The 11,580-nt window shown below is 60.1% G+C and overlaps 1 protein-coding gene across 4 annotated transcripts in view; it reads left to right on the top strand.

The window, feature by feature from the left end:
- The first annotated feature begins 1,110 nt into the window (after positions 1-1,110).
- Positions 1,111-11,580, top strand: part of KHDRBS3 (KH RNA binding domain containing, signal transduction associated 3) — a 98,370-nt gene continuing 87,900 nt past the window's right edge. For all 4 annotated transcript variants that reach the window (XR_013959332.1, XR_013959333.1, XM_080646914.1 and 1 more), the window contains exon 1: positions 1,111-1,617. Coding sequence is in view for 2 of the 4 variants with exons in the window: in XM_080646914.1 (XP_080503040.1) it covers positions 1,530-1,617 (88 nt within the window). In the remaining 2 variants the exon portion in view is untranslated. The remainder of the gene's footprint in view (positions 1,618-11,580) is intronic.

The raw sequence follows: 11,580 nt of genomic DNA, 5'->3' as shown, positions 1-11,580 counted from the left end.
CAAAACAAAACCTAGCCCTGCCCACTAGATGTGGGTGGTCTGATGAAAACAGAATGCCAGCCTTGGGAGTGAGGGCCCAGCAGCACTGGGGATGGAGGGGGGTGGGAGGGTGGGGGGGACACAGCAGGGGCAAGCGTTGCAGCGAGTGGGAAGGGGGTTCTTGGAAGGCTGTCCAGGGAAGGTGGCATGGAGGCCAGGACTTGATGTGGGGGTTTGGTGGTGGTGGTGGGGGAGGCAGAATAGACTGGAGTCCTTGGCCTGCTGGGGGATGGTTATTCCACAGGCTCAGAAAAAATCTGGAAAATGGCTTGCGGCGGGTGGGGGGGGGAGTGGGGGTTGGGGCGGGGGCGGGGCTGAGGCGGACAGAGGACATAGGCACCCATGTGTACCCAGGGCGCTCTCCCCGCTGGGGGACAGGCACCCGTGCGACTGCCTCCTCTGCATCCAGGCACAGCAGGCTTCTGCGCAGAGAGAATGACAACCGGTGGTGACTCTGGATGACAAAGACGCCCTGAAGGGCGTGCGCTGTTATGTAATCCATGGGCCTGGGCACCGAGGGTCCAGGGATAGGCGCTCGGAGCCAGGCGCCTGGGAATGACTGCGCCCGCGGTGTTTCCTTGCCCATGGGAGGGGGCAGCAAAGTGAAATAAGTTAGGCAAGTCCTGGGAGCCTGAGCAGGGAGCCTGCTCTGTGGCCTTTCCCCAGAGCGCGCTGGGGGAGCCCGGCCCGCTCCCCGTCCTCTCCCCTGGCCTGGCCCCTGCCCCGGGGGCGCCGAGCGCACAGCTCTCTCTCCGAGATTGCTCACTGGGTGACCTTGGACCAACCACTTGACCTCTCTGGGCCTCAGTTTCTGGGTCCCTGCGTCTGGCACGGCTGGAACAGCAACGTGCAGCGCCCCCCGGGCTGGAGGAGGGGGCGGGGCTGGCGGGAGGAGCCCACGATGCCCCCACCCTGCGGACAGGCTGCGCGGCCGCGATGGCCCCACCCCAGCGGCGGCGGCTGAGCTGTGGTCGCGGGGCACTGGGAGCGGGACGCGGGGCGCCGGAACAGCGCGCAGGCGCGGCGGGCGCGGGGCGGCGCTGGGCGGGGCGGGGCGGGGCGGGGCCGGGCGCTCGGCGCGGCGGCTCAGAGCTCGGGTGGCGCGCGGAGTGCGGGTCGCGGCTGAGCGGGGCGCCGGCGGCTGGCGGGGTCGCCCGGGACTGCCTGCGCTTGCCGAGCGCGCCGCCGCCCGCCGCCCGCGGTCCCTAGGGTCCCCCTATCGCGCCGGCCCGCGCCCGCTCCCCCAGCGCCAGGTGCGGGAGCGTGGGTCCACGTCCCAAGGAGCGGCCGCCGGCGCGGGGCACTCGGCGGGCGGCCACCCCCGGGACCGGAGCTGCGCGGCCGGTGCCGCTGCCGCTGGGCTCCCTGCCCGGCTGGGCTTGGCCGCGTCCGGGGTTCCGCGCCGCTGGGGCGCGGGCGCGGTCGGGGGTTGCGGGGCACGGCTGCCCGCCCGCCTCGAGTCCGCGTCCCGGGCCGGGCGGCCGGCGAGCATGGAGGAGAAGTACCTGCCGGAGCTGATGGCCGAGAAGGACTCGCTGGACCCCTCGTTCACGCACGCCCTGCGGCTGGTGAACCAAGGTGAGGGCGCGCGCCGCCGGCCCTCAACTGTCGCCCGGGGCCCTGGGGCCTGGGGAGTGATGGCCAGGGGCCCGGGGCCAGGGGAGGGGAGGGACCGCGCTGGAAATAGCCCTCGGGGAGACCGGAGGGGCCCAGGTAGCCATCTGGGGGCGTTTGGGTGGAAGCTGGGAGGGTATGGGACACCTGGGGAAAGCCCGTGTGCGAATCTGGGAGACTCAGGAAGGAAGAAGGCTGGGCGTTCTGATGAGACTTGAAGGTAGTCCTTGGGGACTCAGAGGAGACCCGAGGGAAACTTCGGGGTGGGGGACAGGCACATCTGGGGGCTCTGTTGGGGCGGGGGTTGAATGATCTCTCTGGAGAGGAGAGGGGGAGGCAGGGAGCTGGTGTTTGGTTTGCCCGAGGAACTGAAGAAAGAGCTGGAGGAAGATGGAAGGTTTGAGGGGCGCAGATGCAGAGAGGTGAAGGGAACAGGTGCTCGGATTGTTGGGAAGTTTGAGGACCTTGGAGGAGGTTTGGGGGCAGACCCCAGGCACCTTAGAGAAGGACCCAGAGGTCCTCTCCTCTCCCCGTGTTTCTCCGGAGTCTCTGGCAGTCCTGGGGATCGGAGAGGGGGGGAGGGGGCAGTCTGCCCTCCTTGGGGGTGAGCCAGTCAGGACAACCCTTGAGACCGGCCCTTGGAGGGGGCAGGAGAGAAGAGGCAGGGGCAAGATCTTGCCCCTGGTGGCTCGCCTGCCCTCATCTGGGGAAGAGCTGGGTGACCCCCATGGGTGGCTGGCTCAGGGTCCGGAACATCGGCCAAGGGGTCTTAGCCGCCCATTGCCGTTAGCACGACCCTCGCCAGCTCAGGTGTGGACAGCCCTGGGAGGTGCAGGGCGGTGCGGGGGCACATGGAGGCGAGCTTCCCGGACAGCATCCCGGGCTGGTTCCTCCTCCTGCTCCCCCTTAAGCTTTTGGGATGGAGGGCAAAGGAAGCCTTCCTTCCCCAAGCAGAGCGGCTCTCCGCTCCTCCTGGGTCTGGGACCGGCCTTTCAGATGAAGAGGGGTGCGGGGGCCCCGGGTCTGCTTTTCCTCAGGGCGAAGGCAGGAGCCCTTCCTGGTCCTGGGCAGACCGGTCACCTCCTGGCGGCTCACTCTGCAGCGACAGCCTCGGTGGTTCCTGAGATGAACCCCGCCTGCCGGTCTCCGTGCCGGCCTGGCTCCTTCCTTGTCGAAAGGGAAAGACGAGGCAGACATGTTCTGTTTGCGTCTGGATGTCTGTATTGTAAAGCCGTGACCTCCGCGGGTGGCCGAAGGCAGCCTGTCCTCCCGAGGGGGCTGTGTGTGGACCGATGGCGGTGGCGGCCGAGGGCGACCCCCTGCCTCCGGGAATCCAGTCCTCGGTGGGTGCTGGGACAGGGACGTGGTTTGCAGAGCGCTCCCGTGTCGTTTTCATCTCAGGCTCATGGCGTGCGTGTTCCTTAGCGAGAGGGGCTTGTGAGAAAGTGGCAGGCGTGCATTCCCAAGGGAGGGGGAGGAACTGAAGTTGGATGCCCCCCCTCCCTGCACAGCCGGGTCTGCGGGAGGCTGTGCCCCCTGCTCTTCAGGGCGCACCCAGGGCTGGGCCGTCATCGCTGTGAAGGGCACGTCCCGTCCCTGTCCGTGCTGTGAGATGGGCAGCGTTAGAAGTGCTCTGGACCGTGGGCTCGGGGGGCGGGGGGGGGCGCTTTTCCGAACAGAGAAGCCGACTCCCGGGGATGTCGTGCCCCGCGGAAGGAACAGTGCGAGAGTTCAGTGAGTTATTGTGAAAGTCAGCTCTTTCCCCGCGCCCTGTTGCCATAGCGCCGTGTGGCTCATCCATTCAAAGCTCCTTTGGTTTCTGTGCTGTTACTAGTGTTACGGCCTCCAGTTCCGTGAAGCAGATACTGGGCAGTGTTGCCATTTGGTGTATTTTGCAAACAAACGTTAGACCTCGCCTTTCCATTAAAAACGCAGCTCCTGCTAGAAGCACACCTCTCACCCCGAACAGTTGGGCGACGGGAGAAGAGCGCTGGTCGTGTGCGCTCATTACGGATCATTTCGCTTCCGTCAGAAGAAAGGCTTCCCCCTTCACCGCCGGCTGCTCTGCCCGCGCCGAGGCCCGTCACTGAGACATTAACTGCTGTTACGTAACTGCCCGATTGCCAGGGCGTTTCGAAAACTGCCTCAGATCTGAGCTCCCACGGGCTAGGAAGCTTTGGTTTTAAATCTGATGACCATCTCTTGGTATTGGCGGGGGCGGGTGTGGGGGTGCATTTTAATTCTTAATGAGCTATGTTTCTCTTCGTCTCTCAAGGAAACTTCCCTCTGAGGTCCTTCTGCTCCCTGACCCGGGACTCGGTGTCCGGCGCTAACCCGCACGGCGATGGGGGTTCACCTCCCCGTGGGGTGGCGGGCACAGTGACCTCTTACGGTGAAGGTCTCCCAGGGCGGTCCCTGCCTGTGTCCGCGTGGCGCCTGGAAGTTTCCAGCGCTCTGCCAGGCGCACGCTCTCGAGTCCAGTTCTCAGGCTGGCAGCCTTGTGGGCCGACTCTGAAGTCCCCACGTTCCAGGGCAGGGAGCCAGGACCCGCTCGCTCTGCCAGCCTATGGGCGACCTCGGGGGATGCGACTTGAACCCGGGCCCCTCTCTTAAGGCCGTTGTTCCCGCTGCGCACGCCTCCCCGAAAAGATGGAGCAAAATGCTTTGCCCGCGTTCACTTAAAGGCCTCAGAGATCAGTTTAAGGCAGGGGTGGGCAAACTTTTTGACTCGAGGGCCACAATGGGTTCTTAAACTGGACCGGAGGGCCGGAACAAAAGCATGGATGGAGTGTTTGTGTGAACTAATATAAATTCAAAGTAAAGGAGCGGAGGGGAGAGCAAGAGAACCCTCCGCTCTTTCGGCTCCGCGGGCCGGATAGAACAGCCGAACAGGCCGGATCCGGCCCACGGGCCGTAGTTTGCCCACGGCTGGTTTAATGCATACGCTGGCTTCCGGTTGACTTACCTGGATTTTCCAAAAAAAAACAAAAACCCAAACACGTTTCTCCCCGGACTTGTCTCCTGGTCTCCTTTGAAGGAGCAAACATTTGGGGCTGATTTCACACTCGGGCCAAGAGGCTCTTCGCCACCACTCCGTCACCTCAGTAGTCAGCGCAGTGTGGTAACGGGACAGCCTACCAAGAAGGCGCTGTCACTTTTTAAAAAGTACGGCTTTGTTAACATCGATCAACTCTCTAGCCAAATTCCTTTTTTTCCCCCCCCGAATCATCTGTAAGTGAAAACTTGAGCTGGGAGGACATCAGAGCAGAGGTTGGCTTTTATGTGTTCGTTTTGTATTTTGTGAATCCTCACCCCTGGATATTATTCCCTTGGTTTTCAGAGAGAGTCAGAGGGAGGGGCAGAGACAGAAACATACATGCGAGAGAGACACATTGATTGGCTGCCTCCCACACGCGCCCCAACCAGGGCTGGAAGATGGGGTCTGCAACCCAAATATGTGCCCTCGACCGGAATCGAACCCGGGACCCTTCAGTCCACAGGCCGATGTTCTGTCCACTGAGCCAAACCGGCCAGGGCCAGGCTGGCTTTTAGACTTTGTCCGGCTGGTGTTTTATGCTGGGCCTTTGTTGCTGACTCTCATTTTTATTTTCTCAAGATAACTGGTTCTCCCGCCCGCCGCCCCCCCCCCCCCCCGCCCCCGGCCCCCCAATATTGAATACTTGTGTCTCTTTCCCAAAAGTAACGGGTAATGTAATGTTTACTTGATATAAAACCAAATCAAAGAAAAAGGGCTTTGCTGTCTCCCCTCCCCCCCGCCCCCCTCCCCCCCACGCAGGCGCCTGCAGGGTGCATTGACCGTGCCCTTTCTTGCCAGGGAAGCTAATTGGAGATGAAAGTACTGCTCTGGGTTGAGATCTGGGTTGTGTTTGCTAGGAGGCAAGTGCTGACTCGGACTCGGAGCCATCCCCAGAAATGCCTTACGCATTATAATTTAATCCCGCACTCTGGTCTCGCTTTGGATGGTTTTCAGTACAAGCCAAGTAACCATTAAATAAGATTACGGAACCCTGTATTTTTAATTATCGGATATAATATATGGATTGGCGGCTGGCTCGCTGCCAGGTGATGTGGTCGGTGGCAGGAGACGGTGGAGCAGAGGAGTCGCGAGGAAGGTGGTCTGTGTGCGCCCAGTCGACGGAGCGCTGTGTCGGCCGCTTAGAACGAACGTTCAGCTTGCGCCCGCTTCTCTGATGTGGGGACTCAGTGTGACGCGGGGTGCACGTGAGGGGTGACAGCGTGTCCCTTCGCCCCGTGCGCATCTCTGTGCCACAAAACCCGGTTTCATTGTTTGAGGACCCCTTTTGGAAAATGCCTTTGATTTGCTTGAATGTCCTCAGGTGTGTAAAGTACAAGAGAAGAATGAGAATGAAAATGGCAGAATTATATTTAAGTGGGGCTCTTTCATACTATAGTGTGAGCCTCTGAGGAGGAGGGCGTGGTGATTTCGTTTTTAATTGAACTTCTTAGGGTTTTCTTAAAATATTTAAGAAAATATTTTCTTAAAATATTTCTTAAAATATAGGGTTTTTTTTAAAAAATATTTTTTTATTGCTTTCAAAGAGGAAGGGAGAGGGAGAGAGATAGAAACATCAACGATGAGAGAGAATCAGTGATCGGCGGCCTCCTGCAGCCCCACACTGGCGATCGAGCCCGAAACCCGGGCATGCGCCTTGACAGGGAATCAAACCGTGATCCCCAGGTTCATAGGTCGACGCTCAGGTTCATAGGTTGACGCTCAACCACCGAGCCACACTGGCCAGGCTGTTTCTGGCACCTCTTGTCTTCCCCGGCACAGAGTGAGCTGCTGGAGGCAGGGCCTGGCCCTGTGTCTCTGTCTTTGGCACCTGACATGTGCCTGGCCCTTTCAGCTGAATGTCTTCATTGGCATAAAGGAAGAGGAAGCAGTACACTCAGGGCCCAGCCCTCAGGAGGGAGCCTTGCCCCTTCGGAAGGTGGAGCACCTGAGTTGGGGGGCGGGGGGGGGAGGGGAGGAGGTCTCTGACTGGCTCCCAGGCACAAGTGCAAGCAGGTCCTACGTGAGATGAGAGTGAGCCCCGCTGGGGATGGGCCCTTCTCTGGGAGGTACGAGCAGCGGCTGTCAGGTCTGCTTTGAATCAGAGGTTTATTTCCTTTAATCCTTTCCCGGGAACTTGAGCCGGTGCACGCTAATGCAATCAGCTCTCCTTCCTGCAGCCCCTAATGAGGGTGCTCAGGGCAGATCAGAACCAGAACTTTGGAGCCTTGTCACATGCCACGTAAGCCTCCTGACCTGCAGGAGCGGCCCGCCGTCCCGGGTGCCACCCGGACACCCAAGACCCGAGGAGCAACGGGGAGAGCAGATCCAGTGCCCGCGGCAGCTTGGGCACCACGGGGCCCTGGTGCTCGCTGTCCTCCTCCCCACGTGGAAGTGAGAACGCGTTACGTGTTTTTTAACCAGTAAGAAGGAAGTCGAGTGCTCCTTAGCATTGGGGATAAAAATTATAACAGCAGCGGCCCAATCCCGGGCCCTCCTGCCGGGTGCTTCCTGAAAGGTGTCTGGGGTAGAAGCCGGTTAGGAATTTCCATTGGGGATGATGAATTATTTAACACTATTATTATTTTTAAAGAATCGTTTGCAATGGTTTCCCTTAAATTCAGGCTTGCTTTTTGTCTAATACCTTAAGTAAGCATTTATGGAAATGTCCAGGGAAGCTCATTTCCAGTCCTTAGTCATTTAACACGTTAAGCGCCCAGCCTGTTTTGTGTTCCGGATGGACTGGGCGCTTCATGTGTTAAAGATTTTCTGTTGGCCGAAACCGGTTTGGCTCGGTGGGTAGAGCGTCGGCCTGCGGACTGAAGGGTCCCGGGTTCGATTCCGGTCAAGGGCATGTACCTTGGTTGCGGGCACATCCCCAGTGGGGGGTGTGCAGGAGGCAGCTGATCGATGTTTCTCTCTCATCGATGTTTCTAGCTCTCTATCCCTCTCCCTTCCTCTCTGTAAAATATCAATAAAATATATTAAAAAAAAAAAAGATTTTCTGTTGATTTTCAGGGAGTGAGAGGAAGGGAGAGGGAGAGAAAGAGAGAAACATTGATGTGAAAGCAAAACATCCATCAGCTGCCTCCTGCACACCCCCTACGGGAAATCGAGCCCACAACCCGGGCATGTGCCCCAACCCGGAATCGAACCGGCAGCCTTTCGGCTCACAGGAAGATGCCCAACCAATTGAGCCTCGGGGGCTGGGGTGGGGAGGATGAATTTTTTTTTAAAAATATATTTTATTGATTTTTTACAGAGAGGAAGGGAGAGGGATAGAGAGCTAGAAACATCGATGAGAGAGAAACATCGATCAGCTGCCTCCTGTACACCTCCCACTGGGGATGTGCCCGCAACCAAGGTACATGCCCTTGACCGGAATCGAACCCGGGACCCTTCAGTCCACAGGCCGACGCTCTATCCACTGAGCCAAACCAGTTTCGGCTGGGGAGGATGAATTTTTAAAAGAGGTTCCCGAACATGTGTGTTACCTGGAGGCAGGCTCGCTTTTCCCCCTGTGCTCCCCAGCGATGCCTTCAGTCTAGAGCAGCCGTGGGCAAACTACGGCCCGCGGGCCGGATCCGGCTGTTCTATCCGGTTCTCTTGCTCTCCCCTCCGCTCCTTTACTTTGAATTTATATTAGTTCACACAAACACTCCATCCATGCTTTTGTTCCGGCCCTCCGGTCCAGTTTAAGAACCCATGGTGGCCCTCGAGTCAAAAAGTTTGCCCACCCCTGGTCTTGAGTATGCGTTCCAGGCAGGGGTCTTAATTACGTGTATGTCAGGGGTCAAGGAGGAAGTGGGAAAACTTGCAGTACAGGTCGATGCTCAACCCACTGAGCCGCAGCGGCCGGGGGTGGGGGGGGGGGACGCATTCTTGAGGACCCGTCTCGCGTGAATGTCGGGTGTAGCCGCTCTCTGATGGGTTTTACGATGCTCCCCGCAGAGGCAGCACCTGAGGCTGCAGTTAACAACCGGGGCTGTCACAGCCAGGCCTCTGCGCGCACCTGTGAATGTGCGTGGACACTAGGCGCGCTCGCCAGGCACAGATCTCCTCCTGCGTCCCTTTCCGCAGTCTCTCCCCAGTCGGCCCGGCTGCTGTGTTAAGGGCTTTCTTTACAAGGCCTTCCCGGCATACTCCTGGCGTGGTAAAAAGCCCGAGCGTGCCAGGGCACCCTTCTGGGTCTCTCCTGCCGACAGAAATCTCACATCCGGGCTCACTGCTGGCTCAGGCTCCCCGGGGAAATTATAATGAGGGGAAGGGGCCGTTTTCTCGTTTTCTCTCCCATCCTGTTCCCTTGTTCCTCTGTTTCAGGATGTATGTCATGTGCACGCCGCTCTTCTTGCCGCCAGGTGGCGCTGCACGTAGCGCGGTCCGCCCTGGGCTGCTCCTGAGCCCGCGTCCTGATCCATCCACACGCTGGCCTGGCTCTTGGTTCTCGGGGCTGCTGCTAGGCTCTCAGATTTCGGATACTGTCCCAGGCTCGCTCCCTAAGGAGTATTTGCAGGAAGTGGTGGCTTGTGTTTGTTCTGTGGCCCCTATTCCTTGAAGGCCTAAGGCAGGGGTGGGCAAACTTTTTGACTCGAGGGCCACAATGGGTTCTTAAACTGGACCAGAGGGCCGGAACAAAAGCATGGATGGAGTGTTTGTGTGAACTAATATAAATTCAAAGTAAAGGAGCGGAGGGGAGAGCAAGAGAACCCTCCGCTCTTTCGGCTCCGCGGGCCGGATAGAACAGCCGAACGGGCCGGATCCGGCCCGCGGGCCGTAGTTTGCCCACGGCTGGCCTAAGGTGTGCCAGGCCCCGCGTGGCCCGGCTTTCCCCCGCTTCACTTCCTTCCACCCCGGTGACCGCCTGGTGGAGGTGTTTCACTGTGGTCCTTCTGCGGAGAAAGAGCCGGAGGCTGGAGGGCGGTATAACTGGTTCAGGGTCACGCAGCCAACTTCCAGTCTAGGGCTGACTGCGCCCTAAAGGGAAAAATATTCCCAAATCTGGAACTGAGGAACTTTTTTCAAGGAAAAGTGTGAGGATAGCTGGCTGCGGTGACCCGTGTATTCTGTTGGGGAAAACGGCAGTGTCTGCGTGCCCGGATGTAAGTCGGAGGCTCTGATTTGTGCGAGGCGCAGACCAGAGTAGCGGACACCGGTGTGGGAATTCCTGTGCCCCGCTTCCCTCCGTCCGCCCACGTGAGTGGCTTCCCAGATGCGGGTCGCGGGCCGGCCCAGGGCTGGCGCAGAGTCCCGGCCTGGAGGCGAGGGGGAGCTGAGGGCGTCTCCCGTCCCCGGGTGCCTCAGGAGGTTTTGCCTGGGTTCCCGAGCGTGTAACTCCGTTTTCATTTTGTTCAGTAGGAAGAGTGCCGCCGTAAGGAAATCATACCTCCGTGTCCGTCCGTCTGTCTCCGAGACAGGCGCGGGCAGAGGCATCTCTCTGCTCTCCGACACGGTGCCCGCCGTTCCGGATGGGCCCATCACTTGCTGCCCCGTGCGCACGTGGCCCGCAGTGACAGACGTCTCGGACCTTGGCGGCAGCTGTCCGCTTTCTGCCAGCGCCTCGCTGGGGAAGGGGACGCGTCGCTTTGGTGATAACAAGGTCTCCGGGCTTCAGGCTCTTCGTCTGTGACACAGTCACGAGGGCATTGCGGGTTCTCAGAAGGTTCCTCTCTCCCCCTGAGTCCAGCGGACCGGGCTCCCGTTTTCCTTCTCCTGGAGCCCACCATCCACGACACGGAGACGACACTGTGACCTACTCATTGAAGCATTTTATTATTATTATTATTATTATTATTGTATTGATGTCAGAGAGGAAGGGAGAGGGAGAGAGAGATAGAAACATCCACGATGAGAGAGAATCATGGATCGGCTGCCTCCTGCACGCCCCACACTGGGGATGGAGCCCCCAACCCGGGCCTGTGCCCCGACCGGGAATCGAACCGCGACCTCCTGGTTCACAGGTCGATGCCCAACCCCGGAGCCACGTTGGCCGGGCGGAGCATTTATTTAGGAAACTGGCCGGGAGCTGCTGGCTCACCAGGCTTTGTTGGGATGCCAGCTCGCTTCTAATAGAGGCTGAGAGCGGAGGGGCGTTCTCAGGCCCGGGAGTCAGCGAGGTGGCGCAGGAGCAGCGGGAGGAACCGGTCAGACTTCAGGCTTCGCGGCCGGCCGTTGGGGACCTCCCCGTCTGGGAGAAGCCGGAGGGAGTGTTTCCTCTGGTCTTTCCCACGGGCCTGGAGGGGGTTCAGTTCTCACTCCGTAAGGCTCACGGCCCTGGGCGAGGCTCAGAGCGGGGCCGCCGAGAGGGTGGCACTGAGTCCTGGGCACAGGGTGTGCAGCGCAGCCAGGAAGCCGCCGCATGGAAAGCCTGTACAGTGCGGTGTGAGTGCTGCGCCAAGACACGCGCCCAGGGCGCAGGCCCGGGAGCTCTGCCTCGTCCCGGGAGGAGGGGTGTGTGTGGCTCACGGCGGGGCGGGGAGGTACCCGTGGGGTGGAGAGGCGCCCGGGCTGCCGGTGAGACAGGCCTGCGCTGGGTCTCTCTCCCGCGTTAACCCGTGGACGCCTGTGCAGACTCCCGGCTGCATCGGCACGGCGGTGCCACGAGGGCGCCCCCTCCTCCCTCTGTGCTCCCGGCACCTGCAGCCCCTCCTCTCGCATCCGTCTTTGCACGCATCCCACCGCAGGAGGTCACGATTTGTGGGGAGTCACTTCTCCCCCTGGAACCCAGGTTCCTTGCAATCAGCAAATCGGACTTCCCTTCGACTCCTTCCCCGATGCTCAGCAGCGCCTGGGGGCGGCCGGGGCCCAGGACGTGTCTGTGGAATGACCCGTGGGTGGGGCTCAGTTTCTTCCCGTGGGTCCGGGCCGTGCAGGCCTCATCCCATGATGCCCTGGTG

This window comes from Plecotus auritus (assembly GCF_963455305.1).
Source record: "Plecotus auritus genome assembly, chromosome: 11".
Classification (NCBI taxonomy): Eukaryota; Metazoa; Chordata; class Mammalia; order Chiroptera; family Vespertilionidae; genus Plecotus; species Plecotus auritus.
This window is presented reverse-complemented; position numbering and strand designations above follow the sequence as displayed.